The 21,592-nt window shown below is 36.5% G+C and overlaps 1 protein-coding gene across 2 annotated transcripts; it reads right to left on the bottom strand.

The window, feature by feature from the left end:
- Positions 1-1,055: 1,055 nt before the first annotated feature.
- Positions 1,056-21,461, bottom strand: LOC109096864 (spectrin beta chain, non-erythrocytic 1-like). 2 transcript variants are annotated; one of them, XM_042737567.1, is made up of 17 exons: positions 21,282-21,461; positions 21,084-21,204; positions 19,609-19,801; positions 19,009-19,161; positions 17,219-17,436; positions 15,934-16,117; positions 15,600-15,755; positions 14,286-14,600; positions 14,023-14,130; positions 6,648-6,713; positions 6,430-6,510; positions 6,178-6,264; positions 5,890-5,981; positions 5,691-5,776; positions 5,320-5,592; positions 4,276-4,383; positions 1,056-3,548 (listed from the first exon to the last, which is right to left on the bottom strand). In XM_042737567.1, exons 3-17 carry the CDS (start codon positions 19,729-19,731, stop codon positions 3,454-3,456), a joined length of 2,145 nt encoding a protein of 714 aa, XP_042593501.1. In that variant the 5' UTR covers positions 19,732-19,801; positions 21,084-21,204; positions 21,282-21,461; the 3' UTR covers positions 1,056-3,453. The 2 variants fall into 2 exon arrangements, with proteins under 2 accessions (XP_042593501.1, XP_042593502.1); XM_042737568.1 differs by having other exon boundaries at positions 14,340-14,600.
- Positions 21,462-21,592: the final 131 nt, after the last annotated feature.

Below are 21,592 nucleotides of genomic sequence, written 5' to 3'. Positions count from 1 at the left end.
ACTTGCTGAAATCAAATATGACTTGCTTCTTGCACCGGACTGCATCTCGGTACTATTTTTACTTGATTTTAGTGCTGCATTCGACACTATACTGTAGATCAAGACATACTCATATTTTGATTACAAAATGATAGAAGTGTTCACAGACAGGCTTTAGGATAGATCCTACATGTCTGACCATTACCACTTGTTTATTTAAATGGGGAATCATCTCAATTAACACCAGTAAAGTATGAAGTACTGCAAGGATCTGTCTTAGGCCCTCTGCTATTTACAATATACATGTCAACCCTTGGTAATACTATTAGAAAATAAGAACTGAACTGTACATTTCTGCAATATGGACATCACATTGACATAGTCACCACTGATAAACTACTCCTAAATGTAATGTAGAAATTTTGTAATTTTTTTGTGAAGCTGTTTTGCAATGACGCGTATCGTGAAAAGCGATAAACATGACTTGAATTGAACTGAAATGCAGTTTCTTGGTGGTTGCATACTGACAAAGTCCCTGCTGTGTTTTGGTCTCTAGCATCAGTCCCTGTATATGCAATGCAATACAATATTTAATAATCTAGTCAAGTATGGATAAAAAAAAAAAAATCCAGTCCCATTATGTAGCTATTGAATTTGATACAGCAAACGAATGCATATGATTGCAAATGCTTGTTGCAAATGCAATATACAGTAGGTCACACAAAGCATTAAAATTAATTTTAAAAAGTACAAATTGTACAAACAGCCATATCTAGAGACCGAGACCAAAGGCAACCAACTGGGAATGTTAAGCGAATGTTATGCGTTTGCTGGGTATAAATGCAATATGATGCTATCTGCAAATTTGAGCTATACTTATATTCTGCAGTATTTATTAATCCAGTTTATTACTTTTGGACCCTCATAATTGGATGGTATTTTATGGAGGTATATGACCCAATAAAATATAACCAGTGTAGCATTTCTATTTTGCCACACCTTTAAAAGAAAGGGAAAAAAGGCATAATACGAATACTCTTTGTGCTCATTCAAACTGCTGTAATTACCTTTTTTTAACAATGCTTATTATTGTATTAATTTCAATTTACATTTTTTACAATCTGAACATATTTCCCCACTGTAAAATATCTAAAATAATGCATAACGTTTAAACTGTGTAAAAATGGTCAAAGACATTCATGCCACCAATCTCAAAAGATCATGCATGACCTAGACAGTAAAACATCTACAGCTAGAGTACGTGAATCAAATGTTTAGTCTGGAGAAAAAAAAAAAAAAAAAAACACACAACATGTAAAAGGGACAGTTGGCCAAAAATGTAAATTACTGTCAACATTTACTCACCCTCAAGTAAATAAATAATGACAGAGCTTTCATTTTTGGTTGAACGAACCTTATAAGTCCACACAGAACTCAAACCAGCAGACACAGAAAAACATGACAAGCTGACAAATAATATGTGCCAAAACCTCAGGGAAATTGCAATCCACACCAAAAACAGAACATACATGAACTGAAAACCACCTCAAGTGGAATGTGGTGGGAACACTGAACACATCAGCTATCAACAGTCTCATATCAGTAGATTCAGTACGGCAGTATTTTATGGCTGTCATCACATCCACAGCAAACTGCACTCATTTATACACATGAAAAAAATCTGGAAAATAATGAAATCTCAGCATGGGAAAATGTTGAGGTTGAAGGAAGAGTTCATCAATAAATGAAAGTTCACACCAATGATGACAGCTATAACTAAAAAGTTTTGATGAAATATAATATAGTAATAACTTTTAGTGTGAACAGATCATTACTCACCCTCGTGATGTTCCTATTTTCTTGTGTTCTTTACATTTTGAACTATATTCTATCTAATCCTTTCATGGAGAGCCACTTTCATACAGTGTTTTGGTACAAGCCTAATTAAACACACCTGAACGAGTTAATTAAAGTCGTTAAAAACATCTACAGTAGGCAGGTGTGATGGAGCTAAATTATGCAACAAAGTGACCCTCCAGGAGAACTGAATGCACATTTTATGTAACAAAAGGGGACTGGGTCAGCTGTGCTCCAAAATGACAAAAAAGCACCAAGGGAAGATTTACAGAGAGCAGAGATGACCTTTGATTCGGCCCGTCATGCCATATAGCACAAGAGGATCTTTATTTCTAATTTATATTTTTGTTTTAGCATTTTTTTTTTAATTATTGTTTTGTTTTAGCACTGAAAAGTGAATTTTCCTGAAAAAAAAAAAAAAAATATTAATAATTTTAATTACATTTTTTTTAATTAAAAAAAGTACATTTAAATGTAATTTTTTTTTTTTTGATGCATTATAATATATTTGGATTTAGTCTGTGCCAATTTCGAAGTTCGTCCCAAGTTCGAGTCCCAGCTTGCGGAGCTTTCCCGCCTCGGCCCCCTCTCTTTCTCCCAATTCACTTCCTGTCTAAATACTGTCCTATCCGAATAAAAAGGGGAAAATGACAAAGGTAAAAACTAAAAAAAAAATAATTTAGTTGGATTTAATAGACCAATATATTATATTATATAATTTAATACATAATTTAATATACCAATATAATAAAGCTAGGATATAATGCATTTACTTTCGGCCAACAGTTCTCAGTCAAGTTTGACTTTTTGACATTCATATTAAAATGCTTAGGTAGAGAGTAACGACTTAAATTTGGGTCTGTTTCTCACACAAAGTGGTTTTATGACTTCAGAGCAACTGGTATAGAGTGGATGAGTCATAAGCACTACTGTTATAATACTTCTGTGGTGTGTTTTTGTCTTTTTGGAGCTTGAAAGACTTTAAATATTTCAGCTTTTTTCTTCTCTGCATTTCTCGTCTTCTTTAGCTTGCTTCTAAATAGTCTAATAAACCTGCTGGTGTTGCAAATTACGCATATTGGCTCAGTGATAAAATGTATTTTGTTCCTATTTGTAATTTGCTTTGGATAAAAGTGCAGCTAAATGCATAATGTTTCATTAAAGAAAGAGTCATATGGGTTTGGAACCTCAACATGAGGGTGAGTAAATGATGAAATGATTTTCATTTTTGACTAAACCGCCCATGAGCCCGATATCAAAACGGCTGATGAAGTGAGAAGTTTTAGGAGTGAACATTAGACATCTTGCAGCAACACAATCATACAAAATCTCATGTAAAAAAAAAAAAAGCATACACGAATGGTTCTCCATCAGATCCATAAATAAATGTAAGAAAAATGTTTTGAACTTGTGTCCTGCACATGTCAGGCAGGGTCTTTGACCTGCAGTGTCACAGAAAGTGTCCGTCACTCCTTTTTCCCAAAGAACTTCCTGAAGACGGATTTGTTGGGGGGTCGCGGGAGGCTCATGTAGCTCCTCATGGGCAGATCGGAGAAGGACTCCTGCCGGACGCAGTTTGACGAGGCCGTCGCTGTGCTTTTAGAGACTGATGGCATCTCACGATCTCCGATGAATAGAGTCACAGAGTAGCTGGCTGCTGTCCTGGCCTTTGCCTGAAGGAGGCGCTACAGGCTTGATCCTCTGATATGTGGCTGTAGAGACAGAGATAAAAAAAAAACAATAAGTACTAAATGTTTTTTAAGGAATAATTACACAATTTTTTTTCCATGATTTAATTTCAATAGTACAATTTTTTTTTTCTTTTCATCTGATTACATTTTAATTATATTGTTAATGTTTCATGTCTTAATTTGATTACCACAGTTTTGGATAATAGATTTGTATTAAACCATACAGTTAACCACAAGTTGTTAATTTTATGAATTCAATTGATTAGTCGTGATTTTTGATTATTAAAATTGAATTAAACCATTAAAACTGAATCCAGAAAAATTTAAACCAAAAACAGAGAATTTAAGAAAAATAGAATGTATTTTATAGGGCCGTAAAATTGCTGAATTGTATAGGTTTCATGATTTCAATTAATTACAGTACATGCTTTTTGATTACTAACATTTAATTTAACCATTAAAATGGAATCCAGAAAAATGTAAATAGAAAAAATGGAATTTTGGGGGGGGGTTACTTTTAATAAATTGTTGTTAAATTGTATGAGTTTCATAATGTCATGATTTTTGACTCAAACTGAATTTAATCATTAAAACACAGCCCAGAAATATTAAAACAGAATTATTATATTATTATTATTATTTTTTTTAGAATTTTGAAAAATAAAACCGATTTCATAGGGCCCTATATTAGTTTAAGTACAGCTGAATTCAGTCCTAATTGGATGTGGCAAATGTGGCTGGGATGTACCTGAGGTAAAGGAGTGTGAGCGTCTCTTTTCGCTGGTCCAGCCCTGAACAGTGGACACAGAGGACGGTTTCTGTCTCAAAGACTCGCCATGAGAGTCAAACTCATCCTCTACAGAGAGAAAAAAAAAACACATGAAAATGATTCATTCAACCTCTACAGTACAAGGGCAGACAGTATAAGTGAGTAACAAAGTACTCGAGGTGAGAAATAATGTGACCAAGGTGGAAATGACAAAATCCAGAGTGCTTCTCCAGAAATAGAAAGCCGCTGACAGCGAACAGATGTGACCATGCCTCATATTGTCTGCGTGAAGCTCCGATCTGCACCAGAATCCTCTACTGCCCTCTTTTGGATGTCCAAAACATTTATCTTGCATATTATTCATTTATTACTTGCATTAGTTGCCTGTGTTGAGAAAGCTAAATTTATCTCAATTATATGCTTTTAAATCCCCTATAATAGCATACTTAAGATAAATTATATAATTATTATTTTTTTTTTACTGGACAAGGCAAAATACTGATTAAGAAAATTATTATTATCATTATTTTATTTATTTTTGTAGTGCTATTTATAGTAATGCAACTACAGTCAAGCGACTAGCTAACAACATATTTATACAATTTATACACATTTATTATAAATGAAATACTCAGAGCTATGAGGGTTTATAAAATATGACTAAAACCTTGAGTAATTTATTTACATGACCCTAATTTATATAAATGAGACACTATAGTAATGAACAGAAGCATTAAACTACTGCAAAATGCACGGCATTGTGTATACATACATACATATATATATATATATATATATATATATATATATATATATATATATATATATATATTTACATTTATAAATAACATTTTAAACAATTATCAAATGAAATTATGCTCACTAAAGCTACATTTATTGGATCAAATAAATGAAAGATGATCACAATTTAAAATAACTTTTGTATTGAAGTATATTTTAAATTGTAATTTGTTGTTATTTTTTCTTAGTTCACTGAACTATATTAGTCACACAGTTTCTTACCACAATGACCCGCATCTGAGAACGAGGGGAGCAACAGATCCTGATGCCTTTGGTGGATCTGCAGAGCGTCACTGGTGTGAACTATGATCTCTTTGGTTCGGCCTGAGGTGGGCTGACTCTGTGCTAAAACGGTGGAGGTGACATAATTTCTCATGGAGCAGTGACATTTATCTCCACACTGACAGCCGGTGATAGCAGGAGAATGTCTAGGGAGCGCCGCTGAAGCTGAAGACCCATGACATGTTGATCTGTTCACTACAGAATCACTAGACGCTGTAGAGATAAGAGGATTTCATGTGAATATGACTGTATTCATATAATGCAGCATTAAAAACTTGTTAACAACAGACAGACAGTTAATGGTATAATACCAGTGTGTGCTTGGATTCTGAGGATCCATTTCTTCATCATGAATCGGGACGATGCACTGAGGAGATACTCAGATCCATCCCGCAATCTGAGAGAAAAGTGAAGTTCTTCAACTGAATATGTGCAGGTCAAAATGACTTAACTACTTCCATCTCTAACTAAGACAAACATGAGACGCCATTTAGTCGTTCCAGCATTTACCTCAAGCAGAAGCAGTTGGGTTTTTTGGTGTACTCTGGCGACGGTTCACACACCGCTCCGATTAGATTCAGAGGAAGGCTGGTCATACAGCTCTATGGTGTACAAATATAGAGTCATTTTGGCTAAACTCATACCCTTAGATGCTTTACAGCTGCCATTAAATGTAATTCAATCACAATATAATCACAGTTAAACCTTGCAATATAACTAATGATGTCTTTTTGCAACAAAGGAACACAAAGTTTTCTACTTGGTTGCAAAGCCAGAACATGAAGTCTTCAAGCTTACCTTGAGTGTATCTTTCCTGTCCTGATAGAAACATATTGTTTGTTTGTATAGCACAGCATGATAGGAGTTCCACGCCCTGCATGAAGCCTGAAATAGTAAATTTATTTTGTTGGTTACATAAAGACCAAGAAAAATGCAACCTAATTTGACATCTACCACAGTAGCCTGCAGGTAAAAGCATGAGGCATGAGACACAAAATGCTTATTTGTTGTGGTTGGGGTCAAGGAAATATCTGTAATTGGGATATTTACCTTCTTTCCACCGAGTTGTAGTTTTTGTTTCCTCTCCAGTGTACCTTCCATAGATGGCAGTTCCAGTTCTTGTCTTCCACTCTGAAAAACAACGGTCAAGGAATAGAATTAACAACCTTGATATGACGAGATACAATAATTATTTCTCGATATTTTGGAGAACTCTTAAGCATATACTCTCTGTTCTTGTATATGGTCTGCAATTATACTTTGGGTACCTGGATAACATTGTCACTGGTCCAATCCAATCCCATATGAACAGACAGTAGGCTCATGGATTGGTCCTGTGGAGAGAGAACACATATCAATGCATTAATTATCATGTCAAAAACAAATTACACATGCACTAATCAGAACTACAATAATGGGCAAAAATATATGAGATATGCTGGCCACAACTTAATCTGATGGCAAAGACTTCCAAATAAAACCCTCAATCATCATTGGAAGTTCCTACTTCAGCCATGAGCGCTCATCTCCTAAATATCATTCTCACGTGTTCAAGGCAGCACAAGTCAACTACTTAAACCAAGGATGTCCAGTCCCGGTCCTAAAGGGTCAAAGTCTTGCAGAGTTTGGCTCCAACTTAACCCAACACAACTCCTAGGAAGCTTCTAGAACGCCTAGTAAACCTAGTATGCCTACTAAAACCTTGATTAGCTAGTTCAGGTGTGTTCAATTGGGGTTGGCGCTAAACCTTACAGGACAGTGGCCCTCCAGGGGTAGGACTTAAACCAGGGGACTTAAACCACAAGGTCACTGTCCTGCAGAGTTTAGCGTTGACTTGCTTCAACACACCTGCCTGGAAGTTTCTAGCAATCGTGAAGACCTCGAGGTCCCTGGGTTAGGTGTGTTTGATTGGAGCTAAACTCTACAGGACACTGGCCTTCCAAGAGCAGAACTTAAGCCAGGGGTATCCAAAGTCAGTCCTGGAAGGCCACCGTCCTGCAGAGTTTAGCTTCAACTTCCCTTAACACACCTGCCTGGAAGTTTCTAGTATGCCTAATAAGACCTTGATTTGCTAGTTCAGGTGTGTTTAAATAGGGTTGGAGCTAAACTCTACAGGACAGTGGTCCTCCAGGAGTAGGGTTGGACACCCCTTACTAAAACTGTCCGAAACAACATCTAACAAGGTTTGACTGCCAACTTATAGACCTCACCTTCAGAAAACCTGTTTCCTTCTCCTCCCCCTCCTCTTCCTCCTCCTCCTCTCTATAATGGTAGATATACTTTTGCTGGTCCTGTATTTCAGGTAGTTTAACCATATCTGAAGCTGTTTCATTAAGAGACACTTGTTTGTAAACCTGTTCCTGCTGAGTGAACGCAGCCCAAGACCTTCTGTCCCCTTTATCCAGAATTTGCCTTTCTTCCCTTGGGTTCTGCTGCTTCCCAGAACCCACCATAGTCTGGACAGATGGTGGCAGTCTGAACTCCGCCACAAGAAGGTTGGGTGCAGACCGTGACCAACTTCCTGAAGAGCACTGCTTGTTCTTTGGGTGAGGGTTCCCTGTGCTGGTCTAGAGAAGAGGTGGCCTGGTAGCCATTATACATGATGTCAGAGTTCAGACTCTCTCGGTGGCTGTTGGTGTGGTTCCAGATGTCCTCCAGCTCCTCCTCTTCCTGCTCAAACTGTTGATGGTCAGGATGAACTGGAGCATCAATGTCGAATGATAAGGTAATGTTTGTGTCCTTGGAGAACTCAAAGTTCTTGGTCGACACTCCTGCATCCAGGGATGGTACCTTCCCAGTGGTCCTCTTGGGCACTGGACAATCTGAGGAGTCTATGTATGGACCCTCTGCACATAACTTGAAGCTTCCAGAGCTGGAGTGACCAGAGTCCACTGAGTCCTCTCTTCCATTGGCTCTGAAGTTCAACACTACATGAGATGCATGGCTGGGACTTAACTGTTGAGTGCTGGAGTTCTTCACTGGTCTATGGAACACATGTCCATTAAGATTGTGAACCAAGGTATGGTCGCTAGGACATACATGAATCTCTGCCATAGTTAAGGCTACACCTTGGATGGCATCTTCTGGAACACTTACGTAGTGGTTCTCCTTGTTCTCAAGTTGAGTCCCATTTGCTTTCCAACTAACCATCTCTTCTTTGGGCACTATACTTATCCCAGACAGATGTTTCTGTTGAATATTGGTCAGATTACTGACTGATGAGGGATGATTCTCCTCAAATGAGATGTCTTCAACAACTGGAGAAGGTGGAGGAGGAAATTCATCTTCAGTAAAAGAAACCGTGTCAATGCTGATCTTTTTGGAGTCTTTACACTCAATCTTAAGGGTTAGTTCACCTGGAGAAATTTGTTTGGGCTCTTCTTTTTGCATTGGACATGAGCGGACTGTTTTAAAGGTGCTCAGAGCTGTTGGACGATCAACCTGAGTGTCCTGGTGATGAGAGTCTGTCTTCTTTTGCTCAGGAGGGCCAATTGTGATGACATCTTGAATGCTAGGGATAAGGCTCATATCCTTGGGCAGGTCGAAGCTTAACACAGAGCCCAAGGATAGAAATCTACAGTGGTTCTTCACATGTCCTTGGGTGGCAACCTCTAAGGTGCTGTGAACTGGAGATCCAACCTCTCCAGAACATTCTGCATCTATGTCTTTCACTAAAGGGTTTTTTATGTAGTCCAAGACCTGAGTCCCATCGCTTTTTGGTTTCCTTGCATTTTTCCTCTTCTTTCTTTCCTTCAGGGGCCAAGTATGTGTATCGTATGTCACCGGTTCACGTACAGGTGGCAAATCATCCTGCTCTGACAGATCCTCTCCCATGATCTTCTGAATGGTGTGTCTACGGTCATCTTTCTTCTTCCTGGCCTTCTTGCTCTTCCTCTTCAGGCTGCTTAAGATTGAGATGTTGCCATTCTTTGGCAGGAGGTTGTTGGCCTGTTGTAGTGTGTCTTTGATGGAGGACGAGGAGTATGGGGAGGTGCAAGGGGAGGAGAGAGCATATAGGGTCCTGGGAGAGGAGGAGGAGCCTTGGAGCTTTGTCTTGGGGAAGCGCCATACTTTCATACACTGCCGTGTTGTTTTCCGTAACATGCAAGTAAGTACTTACCTAAAACACAAGGAAAAATTTGTTTTAGAGGGATATCACTTTATTTCTTCCATGCATAAAGTGGATAGCGTGCATAAGTATCACACTTCAACACAAAGTTCACCCTTCAAAGATACATCATGCTAATTATCTGATGTACAGTGCTCCTAAAAAGTATTTGGGCGTTTAAGTCGCACATAAAAATGAATGAATGCCATTGCATTGCAAAACAAAATATCAAATGAAGTGGCATCTGCAAACAACTGTTGCTGTCATTTTTAATGCATGCACAAAGTCAGTTTTTCCTCAAATACACACAGGTGTAGTTCATCACATTAACTAATCAACGTTTCACAACCACAAAGTGTCTTCATTTTGGACCTTGTAAGTGTGCTTGCATTATTTTTTGTTACAAATGTGACTTGGTTTGGTGTTTTGTTATCTTATGCAATGACATTCATATTTAAATGTTCAAATACTTTTTATGGCCAGTGTAATTCACAATTCAAACACTGAAAAATTAATATTTGTATAACTATTTATGAAAATAAGTGTTTTAGTATCTAGACATAACACTTCTGTGTCTGGCTCAAGCAAAGCATTCCTAAGCAAAAACAGAGACACATGTTGCTTCACATTTGTTACTGATGAATGATGACATCACTCTGCAATGATAAAAAACATTTAAAATGCTGAAACATCTTTTCCTTCACTGCTTACGTTAAGCAGCTGGAATTCACATTTGTTATGGGAAAAAATAAACAAATCTTACATTCTGTGAAGAAAAATTATGCAAAACTTGCCACTACACCGCTAGTATGTTGTGCAAGTTTTTCCAGGGCGTTGCTATGTCATCGCTTCATACTATGTGGTTACCAACGTGTTATAAGTGGTTTTTATTGTGTTTCTATGCTTTTGCTAAGGTGTTCTGGATCATTGCCAGGGCATTACTTTGCAGTTGCTAAGCTGTTCTAAGTGTTTTTGTGTATTACTATGCTGTTGCTAAGATGTTCTAGGTGGTTGCTAGGGCGTTGATATGCTGTTGCCAACGTGTTGTGGCTAATCTTCAAGATATCACTAAGCAGTTGGTAAGGTTCTGAGTATTTTAGTGTGTTGCTACATTATTGGTAAGTTGCTCTAGGTGTCTGCTACAGTGTTTCTATGCTTTTGCTAAGGTGTTCTGGATACTTGGCAAGGCTACGAGATCTCTAAGCTGTTACAGGCAGTTGCCACAGTGTTGATTTGGGATTCTGGTTAGTTGCCAGGCCATATTACATGGTTGTATTCTAATTTGTTTTTAGTGTGTTGCTATGCTACTGTGAACATGTTCTAAGTGATTGCTAGGGCATTGCTATGTAATTGCTAAGGTGTTCTAGATGATTGCCAGGGAGCTGTAATGCTGTTACTAACATGAATAGTTGTCAGGGCATTACTATGAAGCTGCTAAGCTATTCTGAATTTTTTTTTAGTGTGTTGCTACAGTATTTGATTGCGAAGGTTTGCGGGTGGTTGCTAAGGCTATATGATTGATGTTTTAGATGGTTGTGCTATGGTGTTTTGAGTGCATGCTTACATCAAAAAGCCACACCAAACCTTAGCAAACACCACTAATGCAAAAACATTGGGAGGAGAACAACATGAACAAAAGAACACTAGCATTACTATACAAGCACACTTGATTTTTTTTTTAAACTCTGGGCTTAATAAGAATCATCTGCTCTTAAACATGTCGTCATACACAGCTGTAATGGCTTGACCTTTCACCCCATGACTAATCTTGTACTGCTCTGGCAGCCCCAGACCATAAATCACACAGGGCAGTCAGGAGGGCCTTCTAGAAAGTTCACAACAAATTCTCCAGCACCCCCCCGCTCCTGCTGGGAGCCATTTCAAAACTCAGCGATCATGGGAAGCGAAGGGTGAGGTCACATCTCAGGACCGTGCTGCTGTCATGAGTGAGTTTACATCAGCCCTAAAGAGAGCTTATGCAAGAGTGAAAAACCCCACTGCATGCATCTTATCTGTCTTTTATCATCTGCTTCCTTTGTCATTGTCTTTCTCCATCCATGCATATCTGATTAAAACAACTGTTTTGCAGCAAATCTTTAGATCTAATAAAAACCTCTGGCCTCTGCTGGTTTCTGACTCATTTGTCATGAGCAAGAGTTTAAAGAGTAAAGTAGTGTTAGTAGTGTTAGACTACTAAAGTGGTCTTGGTTGTTTTCTTTATTTTACAAAAGCACAACGTTTTGTTGATATTGAGAGTGTGCAAGATGTTTTTGCTGTTATCAGGAGAATGCAAGTTGCTAGAGACTCTGTGTTATACAGTGTGCACTAATAGCTTCCACACTCCACACAAAGACTTGGATATGCACCTAATAGAGCACATTTATCTAGGTTAACATTAGAGCGAGCGGCCATGTAAAGTTGCTACTACTTACATGTTTCAGTTACAAATGAAAAGTCATATTTGAGGGTGATGAATAATAGGCGAACAATGGATTTTCTGCCTGATATACTGACGTTGCCACAAGGATATACATTAACAATCTGTCTATCAAAGACAGATTTTTGTGAATAACTGACATTTTGGTCAACTAAGCATCTTCTCGTTGACTAATATGGGGAGCAGCGCTAGTAAAAAGACTAAAAGTTTGCTCCGTTCCTCATGCAAAGCTATATTATAGGTGCAGAAGACTCAATGCATACATGTTTCAATCATCATTTCTGAGTTTGTGTGATTATACGCTTGGATCTCTAGGGTCTCGTTTTTGTTATCAATGGCTTTATATGTCCTGAAAGCTGCGAGGTCACAAAATAAAAAATCCTGCTGACAGATATAAAAATGAATTTGAAATTAAACAATATGACAACTGCTATACACTTTCCCACAAGCCCTAATCCTCCTGATGTTTTCAAAAATATATACTGGATTACATGAGAGCTGCGAACTTACAAGGCAAAATTTCCTAAATAACTTCCAACACTGACCAAAGTTTTCATTTCACAGACCCTAATAGCATAATAAAAGTCCCAAGGATATTGCAAAACCATTTAAGGCTACTATATGCTACTATATTTTAAGGCCCTGTAACCGTTCCAAGAAACACAATTTTTATTTTTGCTGCAATTACTTTTAAAATGTTCCCAAAGACAGTTTTGTAAACAACCCGAATACTTGAAATGAGGCTTTATATGAGTCTTGGAAGAGTTTCTCGTCCCGGTTTCTAATACTTCCCATATACTGGCAGCTCAAAATGAGATCATTGGAAGTGGCTATTTCCTCCGTCATCTTTTCATTACCTGCCCATACCTGTTTACAATCTCCTCTAAACTGCAGTGACCTCTCTTCCATCAAAGTCTCTTTGGCTTTGTTGCCTTTCCAACCACTGCACAAATGACTCATATTTCAGTGATATTTCAGAATAGCATACTATTATACTATGAATCTAAGATGTACTGCAATGCTTGGTTAAATCAAAAAAATATGATGAGATGTTTTGAGATCATGATGTTAGTCAGTCCATCACACTACAGTCCTCATGCACACACACAAGCAGAGCTGGGTAGATTACAAATTGTAGTCCATTACTAATGCCAAATTACATGACAAAAATTGTATTTGGTAATGTAATCCATTACATTACACATTTTAGGTAATATAATCAGACTACTTTTTGATTACTTTTAGATTACTTTTGTAGGGAAGCTCATTTTCGGCACTAAATAAAAAAGGCAATTGCGACTTTTAATCTCACAATTCTGACTTTTTTCTCGCAATTGCAAGATATAAACTCAGTTTTGACTGTTTTGTGTCACAATTTTAAGATATTAAGTCAGAATTGTGGGATATAAACTCAGAATTGCTAGAGAAAAAAAATCAGAATCCCAATATTTAACCTCCCAATTCTGAATTTCTCGCAATTGCGAGCTTATACTCCACAATTCTGACTTTATATTTCACAATTCCGAATTTATTTAATTTATTGTCAGTTACCTTTTTTTGTGTGTGTTTTTTTAATCTAGTGGCAGAAACGGGCTTCCATTTTGACCTAACTTGTTTATCACATTGATTAAAATAGGACAATCAATAAATAAAATATATAAAAAAAAGAAAAAAAATTCAACCCACTCTTATTAACAAACAACAAACAACAATAAACATTACATTAAGGTTTCCCAAACTGGGGTTCGTAATAATTATTAGAAAATTGCTAATAATTAGAAAAGCTAATAATTAATTGCATCATAAAAAAATTTACTTTTAGCAGCAGGCTATTTCAGAAAGGAACATTTAAAAGATGATAAAATGATGAATAATTTATTGCTATTGTGTAAATAATATGTAATCGTATCACCAATAAAAATGTAACTGTAGTCTGATTACAAGTATTTTACAATGTAGTATAATATAACTACAAGTACTTCATTTTTGTAATCTGATTACGTAATCCAGGTTACATGTAATCAGTTACTACCCAGCACTGCACACAATTACCATGTTTCTGTTTACTCGTGCAGGGCCACCGACCAACTATATTTACCTCTTCTGCACTGTGTTGATAAATCTTTGTCTTTCGCTTTAAACTACCAAAAAGCCCCTGGCAGCGCTTCCAAAAGCTTTTACAGGCAGAAGAGTGAGACTCAGCAGGCTGAAGGGGAACGTAGAACAAAATAAAACAGAGAAGGGTGTTTTTGAGGAAAGAGAAGGAAATGTGAGGAGCCTGAGAGGGATATCCAACACAGAGCAGCATATAAGTGCAATAGGGTTTGACTGTGTGTGATTGTGAGGTTTAATCATTCTCACCCTGTGCACAGGTTCGGACACCGGCACACCACCTTCCCTGCCAGGCGCCTGTACCTGGATTTGTGTGTCTCCAGAGTTACTGAAGCTGAGGATGAGGTTGACGGTGCCTCCTAAAGCTGATGGGCTGGGTTCCTTTAGCACCAGGTACGGTGAATCCGGCCTCTCTAAACGACCGCTATCATCGCTTCCTTTAGGACTGACACTTTGCATCACCTCATATCCATAACTGTGCTGCAAACCATCCTCCGTGTCACCAGGGGGAGCACTTTTGAGGCTTTCTGTTTTCTTCTGAGAGACCTCGGGTGAGGTTTCCAACTGAAAAAATGGCAGAATTAGAATGCCTTATGAGGAGACTGCATCTCTGGGTCAACCTCATGAAAACTCTCCAGGAATTCAAAGTCGCATGTCGTAAACAAAAGATAAATTAAAAAAACTGTATTTCGCATAAAGAGAAAAACATGTCGTATTTTAGAATTTTTAAAATTGTTTGAAACCCCAATACTATAAAAAAAAAAAAAAAAAATAAAGAAAAAAAACTTAAGAGTCTAATTCACCATAACTATAAAATATATATAAAAAAAATAAATACACTGCATTCTATATTTCATTTATTTTATAAATGCAATATAAAAATGAATATCTAATACAAATTATCACTGACAATAAATGGAATTATAAAAAAATCTTAAAAATTCTTTATGTAAAACATGCATTTTTTTAATATTATTATGTTATTTTGGGTTGATCTGATGAAAACGGTCAAGGATTTCAGGACCATTAAGACTGTTTGCATTGTGACACTTCAATGCAAACATTCTATAATATTAAATAGTGAAGTATTTAAACATTTAGAAGTGCCAAAAACTAGCATTTCTAACTATTTCTACATTTTGTAGCATTTGATACATTTGCTACAAGCTGATGCAAAAAAATACTACATTAATAAAGTGAAATACTTCTACATTTAGTAGCATTCGCTTCTAAATTTTTTCAATAAATTGTATTTATAACTAAATTTTATTTTATATATTCTGATGTAAACTGAAAAATTATTGCTAGTATTGATTGATTGATTAATACTGATATTATTTAAGACAAATAAGCACATTTTCCATCTTCAAATTAGCTGTAATGTGAAAAAAACTATATTAATAAAACGATAAAGATTGTTTATAGCATTTGAGAATTTGAATCATCGCATTACAGTATTTTACTGCAACAATCATCGAGAATAATTTGAATGATTCTAATTGATATTGATATCAATCACTTCATTTATCCCCAGAAGAGACATTAACAAATGAATGGTTCTACCTGTGTTTGTGGGCTGCAGACCATGGCCTCGGAGTAAATAGCATCTGTTTGAGCTTCTTCAGTCTTCTGTCTGCTCAACAGCTGATCCTTCTGAGCCCTCCAGTGGACCAGGATCCATCCCAGCATGCTCCTCAGCTCCTCCACCCTCTCTCTGATCTGCACAAGACAAAGAGCAATGGAAAAAGACCCTAAACCACTTTAACTTAATTTCATCCAGAAGAAACTTGAGGTTGTTCTTTCATAGGAGACTTAGAGAGAGTGTAGAGTTACCAAATCTATTTGTATATGAGTTGAGCAATGCAACTGAAGCAGATATTAAAGGAAGCTTATATACCATTTTGTTGAGGTGATGCTCGTCGTCAAAGAGTTTTTTTCCAGCCACGGCGAGCTGATCAAACTCCTCGAACTTCTGCTCTATCTGCCGATCCAGAACCTCAACCAGAGGCTCCTGGTTCTCTCGGCTTTGACGCAGAGCGCTTTCTGAGAAAATGCAGGAGCGGGTGTCTTCTGTCCAAGAGCTGTGGGAGAGAAGATGAACAGCAGAGAGGTGAAGACAAGCGCTTCAGGCCAACACACACAAGATGATGCTCACCAGACGTTTCTCCAAACACATGAAGAGAACACAATGTGAACAAACATCTCCCATCAATAAATCAAACATTAGCTCTGCAAATTATATTCATAGAACATTCCTAGTGAATCACACCAAAACATGTCCAAGTCACATTTCACCCTAAAATCAAATGAAAGTACCACCATTATGAGTTTTTGCTTTATGCCATTATTCTTTTTGGACAATTAAGCAAGTTTACCCCAAATCTGCATAACTGTAATGTGTCCAGACATGTACATTTGTTTTCGTTCAGTATTTTTATTGTAAATTCTTATTGTATTTTTTTTTTTTTTGTTTAGCATTATTTTAGTATTAAGATTTTTTTTCTTAAATATATTTTAATGCTATTAAAATTCTCATTACTAAACTACAGTATTTTTAATAAAAAATTCAAATCAGTATTTTTATTATAATTTATATATATTCAAAAAAAGAGAAAAATATATTAAGTATATAATAAGTTTTTAGTATTTATGGTAGCATTTATTCTATTCTTATTTAATTTATGTTGATTTAAAAAAATAATTAAAAAACTGCATAATTGAAATGTCTAGGACCATTACAATAATACAAATGGAAAAAAAAAACCTGAAATGATATTTAAATAATATATATATATACAAATACATACATACATACGTAACATAGCATATATTTATTATAATATAACAAAACAAATTAAATAAAAAAAAAATTTTAAAAAAAAATATTTTGTATTTTCTATTTATTATTAACGTATATTAACACAATACTAAAAATTTAGGGAAAATTGTTTATCGTTTTTATCAATTGTTTATCATATAGGCTATACCATGAAAATATCATAATGCAAAAAAGTCCGATGGTCCTAAAAACAGTTCTCTTTTATGCAAACTATGCATATTAATTATCATTCCTTTCTATCGGTTTTAGGGTGAATTATGACCTGTACGTGTTCTTCTTATGTGTCTTTAACAAAATGTGAGATAAAACAAGGTCTCATTTAATCGATTTATCATTGACTTACATCATTGCCAGGTAGTTCCTAAAGAAATGGCGCAGGTGTCCGAACTGCAGGAGTCTCTTCTTGTTTTCAGCCACACTTTTGCCGAGCTCGTCCCAGGCGTTCAGGCTGGTCTGAATCTCAGTCCCTACAGCGTTCATCCTCTCCGGGCACACGTCTGACAAACAGCTCGCCAGACTCACCATGGCCTCAACCTCCTCCTTCAAGACCCTGTATTCAGCCTGGAGGAAAAAACACGTCTAGGTTTAAGTTCACAATTGCATACTACCATCCTACAAGTGCTATTTCTGCAGCATAAACCCCAGTTGTACAAACTCACACTTTCAGAGCTTTAAATCTGTTAAAGCAACCATATGCTTCACATATGCATTGCTGGCATCGCTGACAGTGTTTCTGAAGCTAATTAAAAGCGTTAATAAGAATCAAGCCGCTGTGTTTCAGATCTGCGGCTGCAAAACAGAGATTGTCAGATGCTTTGTGCATGAGTGTCAAACTATTTTAGTATAAGCCATTAGGTCATTTCTTGGGCTTTGGGGTTTCCAGACAGATGTGTTCGCGTTTTGCACGCCATCGAGGTGTTTTTGCATCGCAACGCACCCGCACAATGCCGCGGTCTCAAATGAATCAACCGACACATACAAATACACATCATAAACGCCAAAAACTCACACACAATGGAGTCCTGTGTGGATAATAAAGGCATGTGTGGGCTCACTTCATTAACATCTACTGAATAAAACAAGGATCTGCCTGAGCCTCAGTGGATGTCCAGCTTCAACCACAACAGGAAACAGATTCTAGAAACAATGTGCTAAAACAAATTCATCACAAGAGATGGGAGAAAGACGTTTCCATTAGATCAACACCAGGAGGTCACCGAGTCCCGGCAAACAAGATGCTTCCTGGTAAATGCTTCGGACATGTTATTGTGTTGCGAAAACACTTGGTTGCTGTCTGGATTTGCTTTATAAAAAAAATTATAATAATAAAAAAAAAACACACAAAAGGTAACATTTCACAATACAGCTATGTGTGTACTACTACTACTAATTATTAATATTATTAATAATAATACAAATTGAAAGAAATAAAGAATTCACAAATAATTCCTATCTTTATTAAACAATAATCATTAATTTAATTAATAACAACAAAAAAAAACAAAAAAAAAAACAACAATAATAATAATTACTACAATAAAAAAAGAATTCACAAATAAAGAATTCTCATTTTTTGTTAATTAACTGTCATGAAAATCACATCACTATAATCACAAAAATAATAATAACAACATTCCAAAAAATCACTTCTTATTTGTATTAATTGTCAAATAAAAAATAATCACAATACAACAATAATAATAATAATAATAGTAATACGTTATTATAAAAAAATATATAATAATAATAATAATATCATATTTATAATTATTGTGATTGTGATTATGTTCATGAAAATTAAGGAATAAATGAAAATCGCTGTAGAAATATTTTTTATTAAATAAAAAGGATAATTTAAGGGGAAGAAAAACAACACTACCATTATACATAAATATTTTTCTATTTAATTTAATTATATTTGTGTGTGTGTGTGTGTGTGTGTGAGTGTATGTATTACAGCAATAAGATTGTTAGGAGAAAATTATCAGCTCATAAAAAACAAGGCAGTACTGTAAAATATTTTACTTGTCCTAAAAATGAGGTAAAATGTGAGCCAGGTTTTGTAAGATTCACCCTAAACTCTTGCAACATTTTTCTCTGGTAGTCCTGCAGTAATGTTCAATGTACCCATACCTCCAGCTGGTCCTGGTACTCCTGCAGGTCATCCAGACCACAGCGATCCGGCTCACATCTCACAGCCATCTCACTTTCAATCTCCAGCACATCTACGGCGAGCTCCGCACAGCGCTGCAGACACTGCTCCACGTGCGCTGACACCATGGCATGCTGGGAAACAAGGAGAAGACCAATAGTACAGAGAATAGGCCAAATCCCATTTCTACCCATTACCCCTTGATTCTCTTTTGTTTGGTGTAGTGGAGGGTATACGGCGTATAACCACTTCGTTACCAGTCGGCTTTGCATATACCCACTTCGAAATCCCGTCTGATGCACCTCATTCAGTAGCTTATACACTAATATAGAATGGTAATTAAGGCTCTAATGCACACCTGGATAAATGTGTGTATTGTAGGAGCTAGATGACGTATGATGATGCGTAACAGTATAGAAGTGGTGTCCCATTTCTTAGGGTTTTATTTTCACACATAGGTGTAGGTGAAGAGGCATAAAATAGAATTGGGATTGGGCTTTACATATCAAATCTTGCTTGCCAGGTCTGCCTCAACACAGACAAAAGTTAATGAGATGTAATTCATTCCTGACTCTACACACCCTGGTGATCAGCTCCTGGATGCTCTGGTCATGTGACTGCGAGCGGCCCCTCTCCCGCGCCGTGTCATTGAGCATCTCCACTGCTTCTCTGAGCTCCTTCACAGGGTTCCCAATGGCTTCCATCAGGGGCTCGTCATGTCTTCACCGGCGAGCCCAGAAGAGACGGGCCAGAGTCGAGCTCTCCACACAGCGGCTGGAGGAACACAGCACACAGTATCTGATTGATCAAATATTTGCTGTATAGTGAGACTAAATGGTATAATAAACAGTTTTTCCCAACACAGCTGTGCTAGTCTGATGCCTCATATCACTCCATAATCTCTTCCGTCTCATATAATAAAATCATTTTAACTCAAATCAAAATATTGTTATCCGTTTGTTCGGAGTTGTGGCAAGTTCATTGCACCTCTTCAATAATTTTGAATGTCATTACTAAAATAAATCTGAATTGTTCTGGCTATAAGTAGAAAAACTCTGAAAACTCATAAAATTGGGTAGTTTATGAAAAATTATAACAACTTGACTGACGGATTGATTCCAACAGTTTGACATGAGCATGTTGCTAACCTATCACCATGCTATTCTAATAATTATAACAATACACAGCACAAACAAACAGATACACACACACACACACACACACACAAAACCAAAAAAAAAAAACTACAATATTTATAGATTTTTTTAACATTTATTCTAAAATTCACTTTTAAACTGAACTAAGTATATTTTAATAATAAAATACAACGTAACTTATTAATGATTACTGATTATATTTGTAAATAAACATCAAATATTATTAAATTAATATTGTTTTTATAATTAGATCAGTATAGTATAAAATAAAAAGTCCATAACATTTTTATAAATATACATTTTTAAATATTAATTACATTATGATTACATTAAATTACATAATATTAAGTAATACACATAATTTGCTATACATATACAGTATATATAAATGGGTACAACTATGATTAATGCAAATCCAATTGATATTTATTAAATAATATTTAACATTTAAGTCTTATTTATAACGATAAGAATTTATAAATAAGATATTTATTATTTATATTTAACAATAATAATAATACTAATAATAAATTATTACAATCATTAACAAATGGATGGAACCAGAGATGATGCTATGACAATAATTTTTTACAGTACTGTTTATGGAGTGTTGTTTAACTCTGGATTCGAACCAGCAACCTTTCTAATTATCACTAAACCACACCATCTTTCTATGGCACACTTTATCTCCAATGCCTATTAACCTAACAGCATGCTGCCATTATCAATGCTAAAAATGAGTTCCTGTAGTTCAAATGCAATGCCAAGGGGTTCGATTCCCAGCGAATGCATGAACCGCTAAAATGAAAACCTTCAATGAAATGTAAATTGCTTTGTATAAATGCATCTGGCAAATGCATGAAGGTAAACGAACCATAAAAACAAAAACCGTAGCTAACCTGTCCCAGAGTGCTGTAGTGGCTTTCCTCGAGCTCCAGCTTCTCCAGGAAGTCCGTGAGCATCCGTGTGTCCTTCAGCTCTGAGCTCTGTTGGGTCAGTGCCATCTGCACACTGCTGAACCTGAAAGAAACACCAACACTCATAAATCCGAACGCCGCAGCATAAACGTCTATCCGTATCGAACCGGTGGCACATACTTCATTTCCACGTCCTTCAGGCGTGCAGGAAGCAGCTGAGTGTGAAGATGTCTTTGACTGCTCAGATAATCTACTTCCTGTCTGAGGTTCTGCAGCTCCAGACGTCTGGCCTCAAGCTCCTGCTCCAGCTGGCAGCTCTCTTGCTCCGCCACGCTCACGGACTCGGGGTCTCCAGCCAGAGACGCCCCCCATATACACATCCACACCCCCCAAAAACACCCCAAAACACTCCACAGACTGCAGCATCCGCACAACACCCCAAAATAAAACCAAAAAAACCCCAACTAACAAATTAAACACAGCTGCTGTGA

The sequence above is a fragment of the Cyprinus carpio genome, chromosome B13 (assembly GCF_018340385.1).
Source record: "Cyprinus carpio isolate SPL01 chromosome B13, ASM1834038v1, whole genome shotgun sequence".
NCBI lineage: Eukaryota > Metazoa > Chordata > Actinopteri > Cypriniformes > Cyprinidae > Cyprinus > Cyprinus carpio.
The sequence above is the reverse complement of the archived record's forward strand: the minus strand, read 5'-3'. Positions and strand labels throughout refer to the sequence as shown.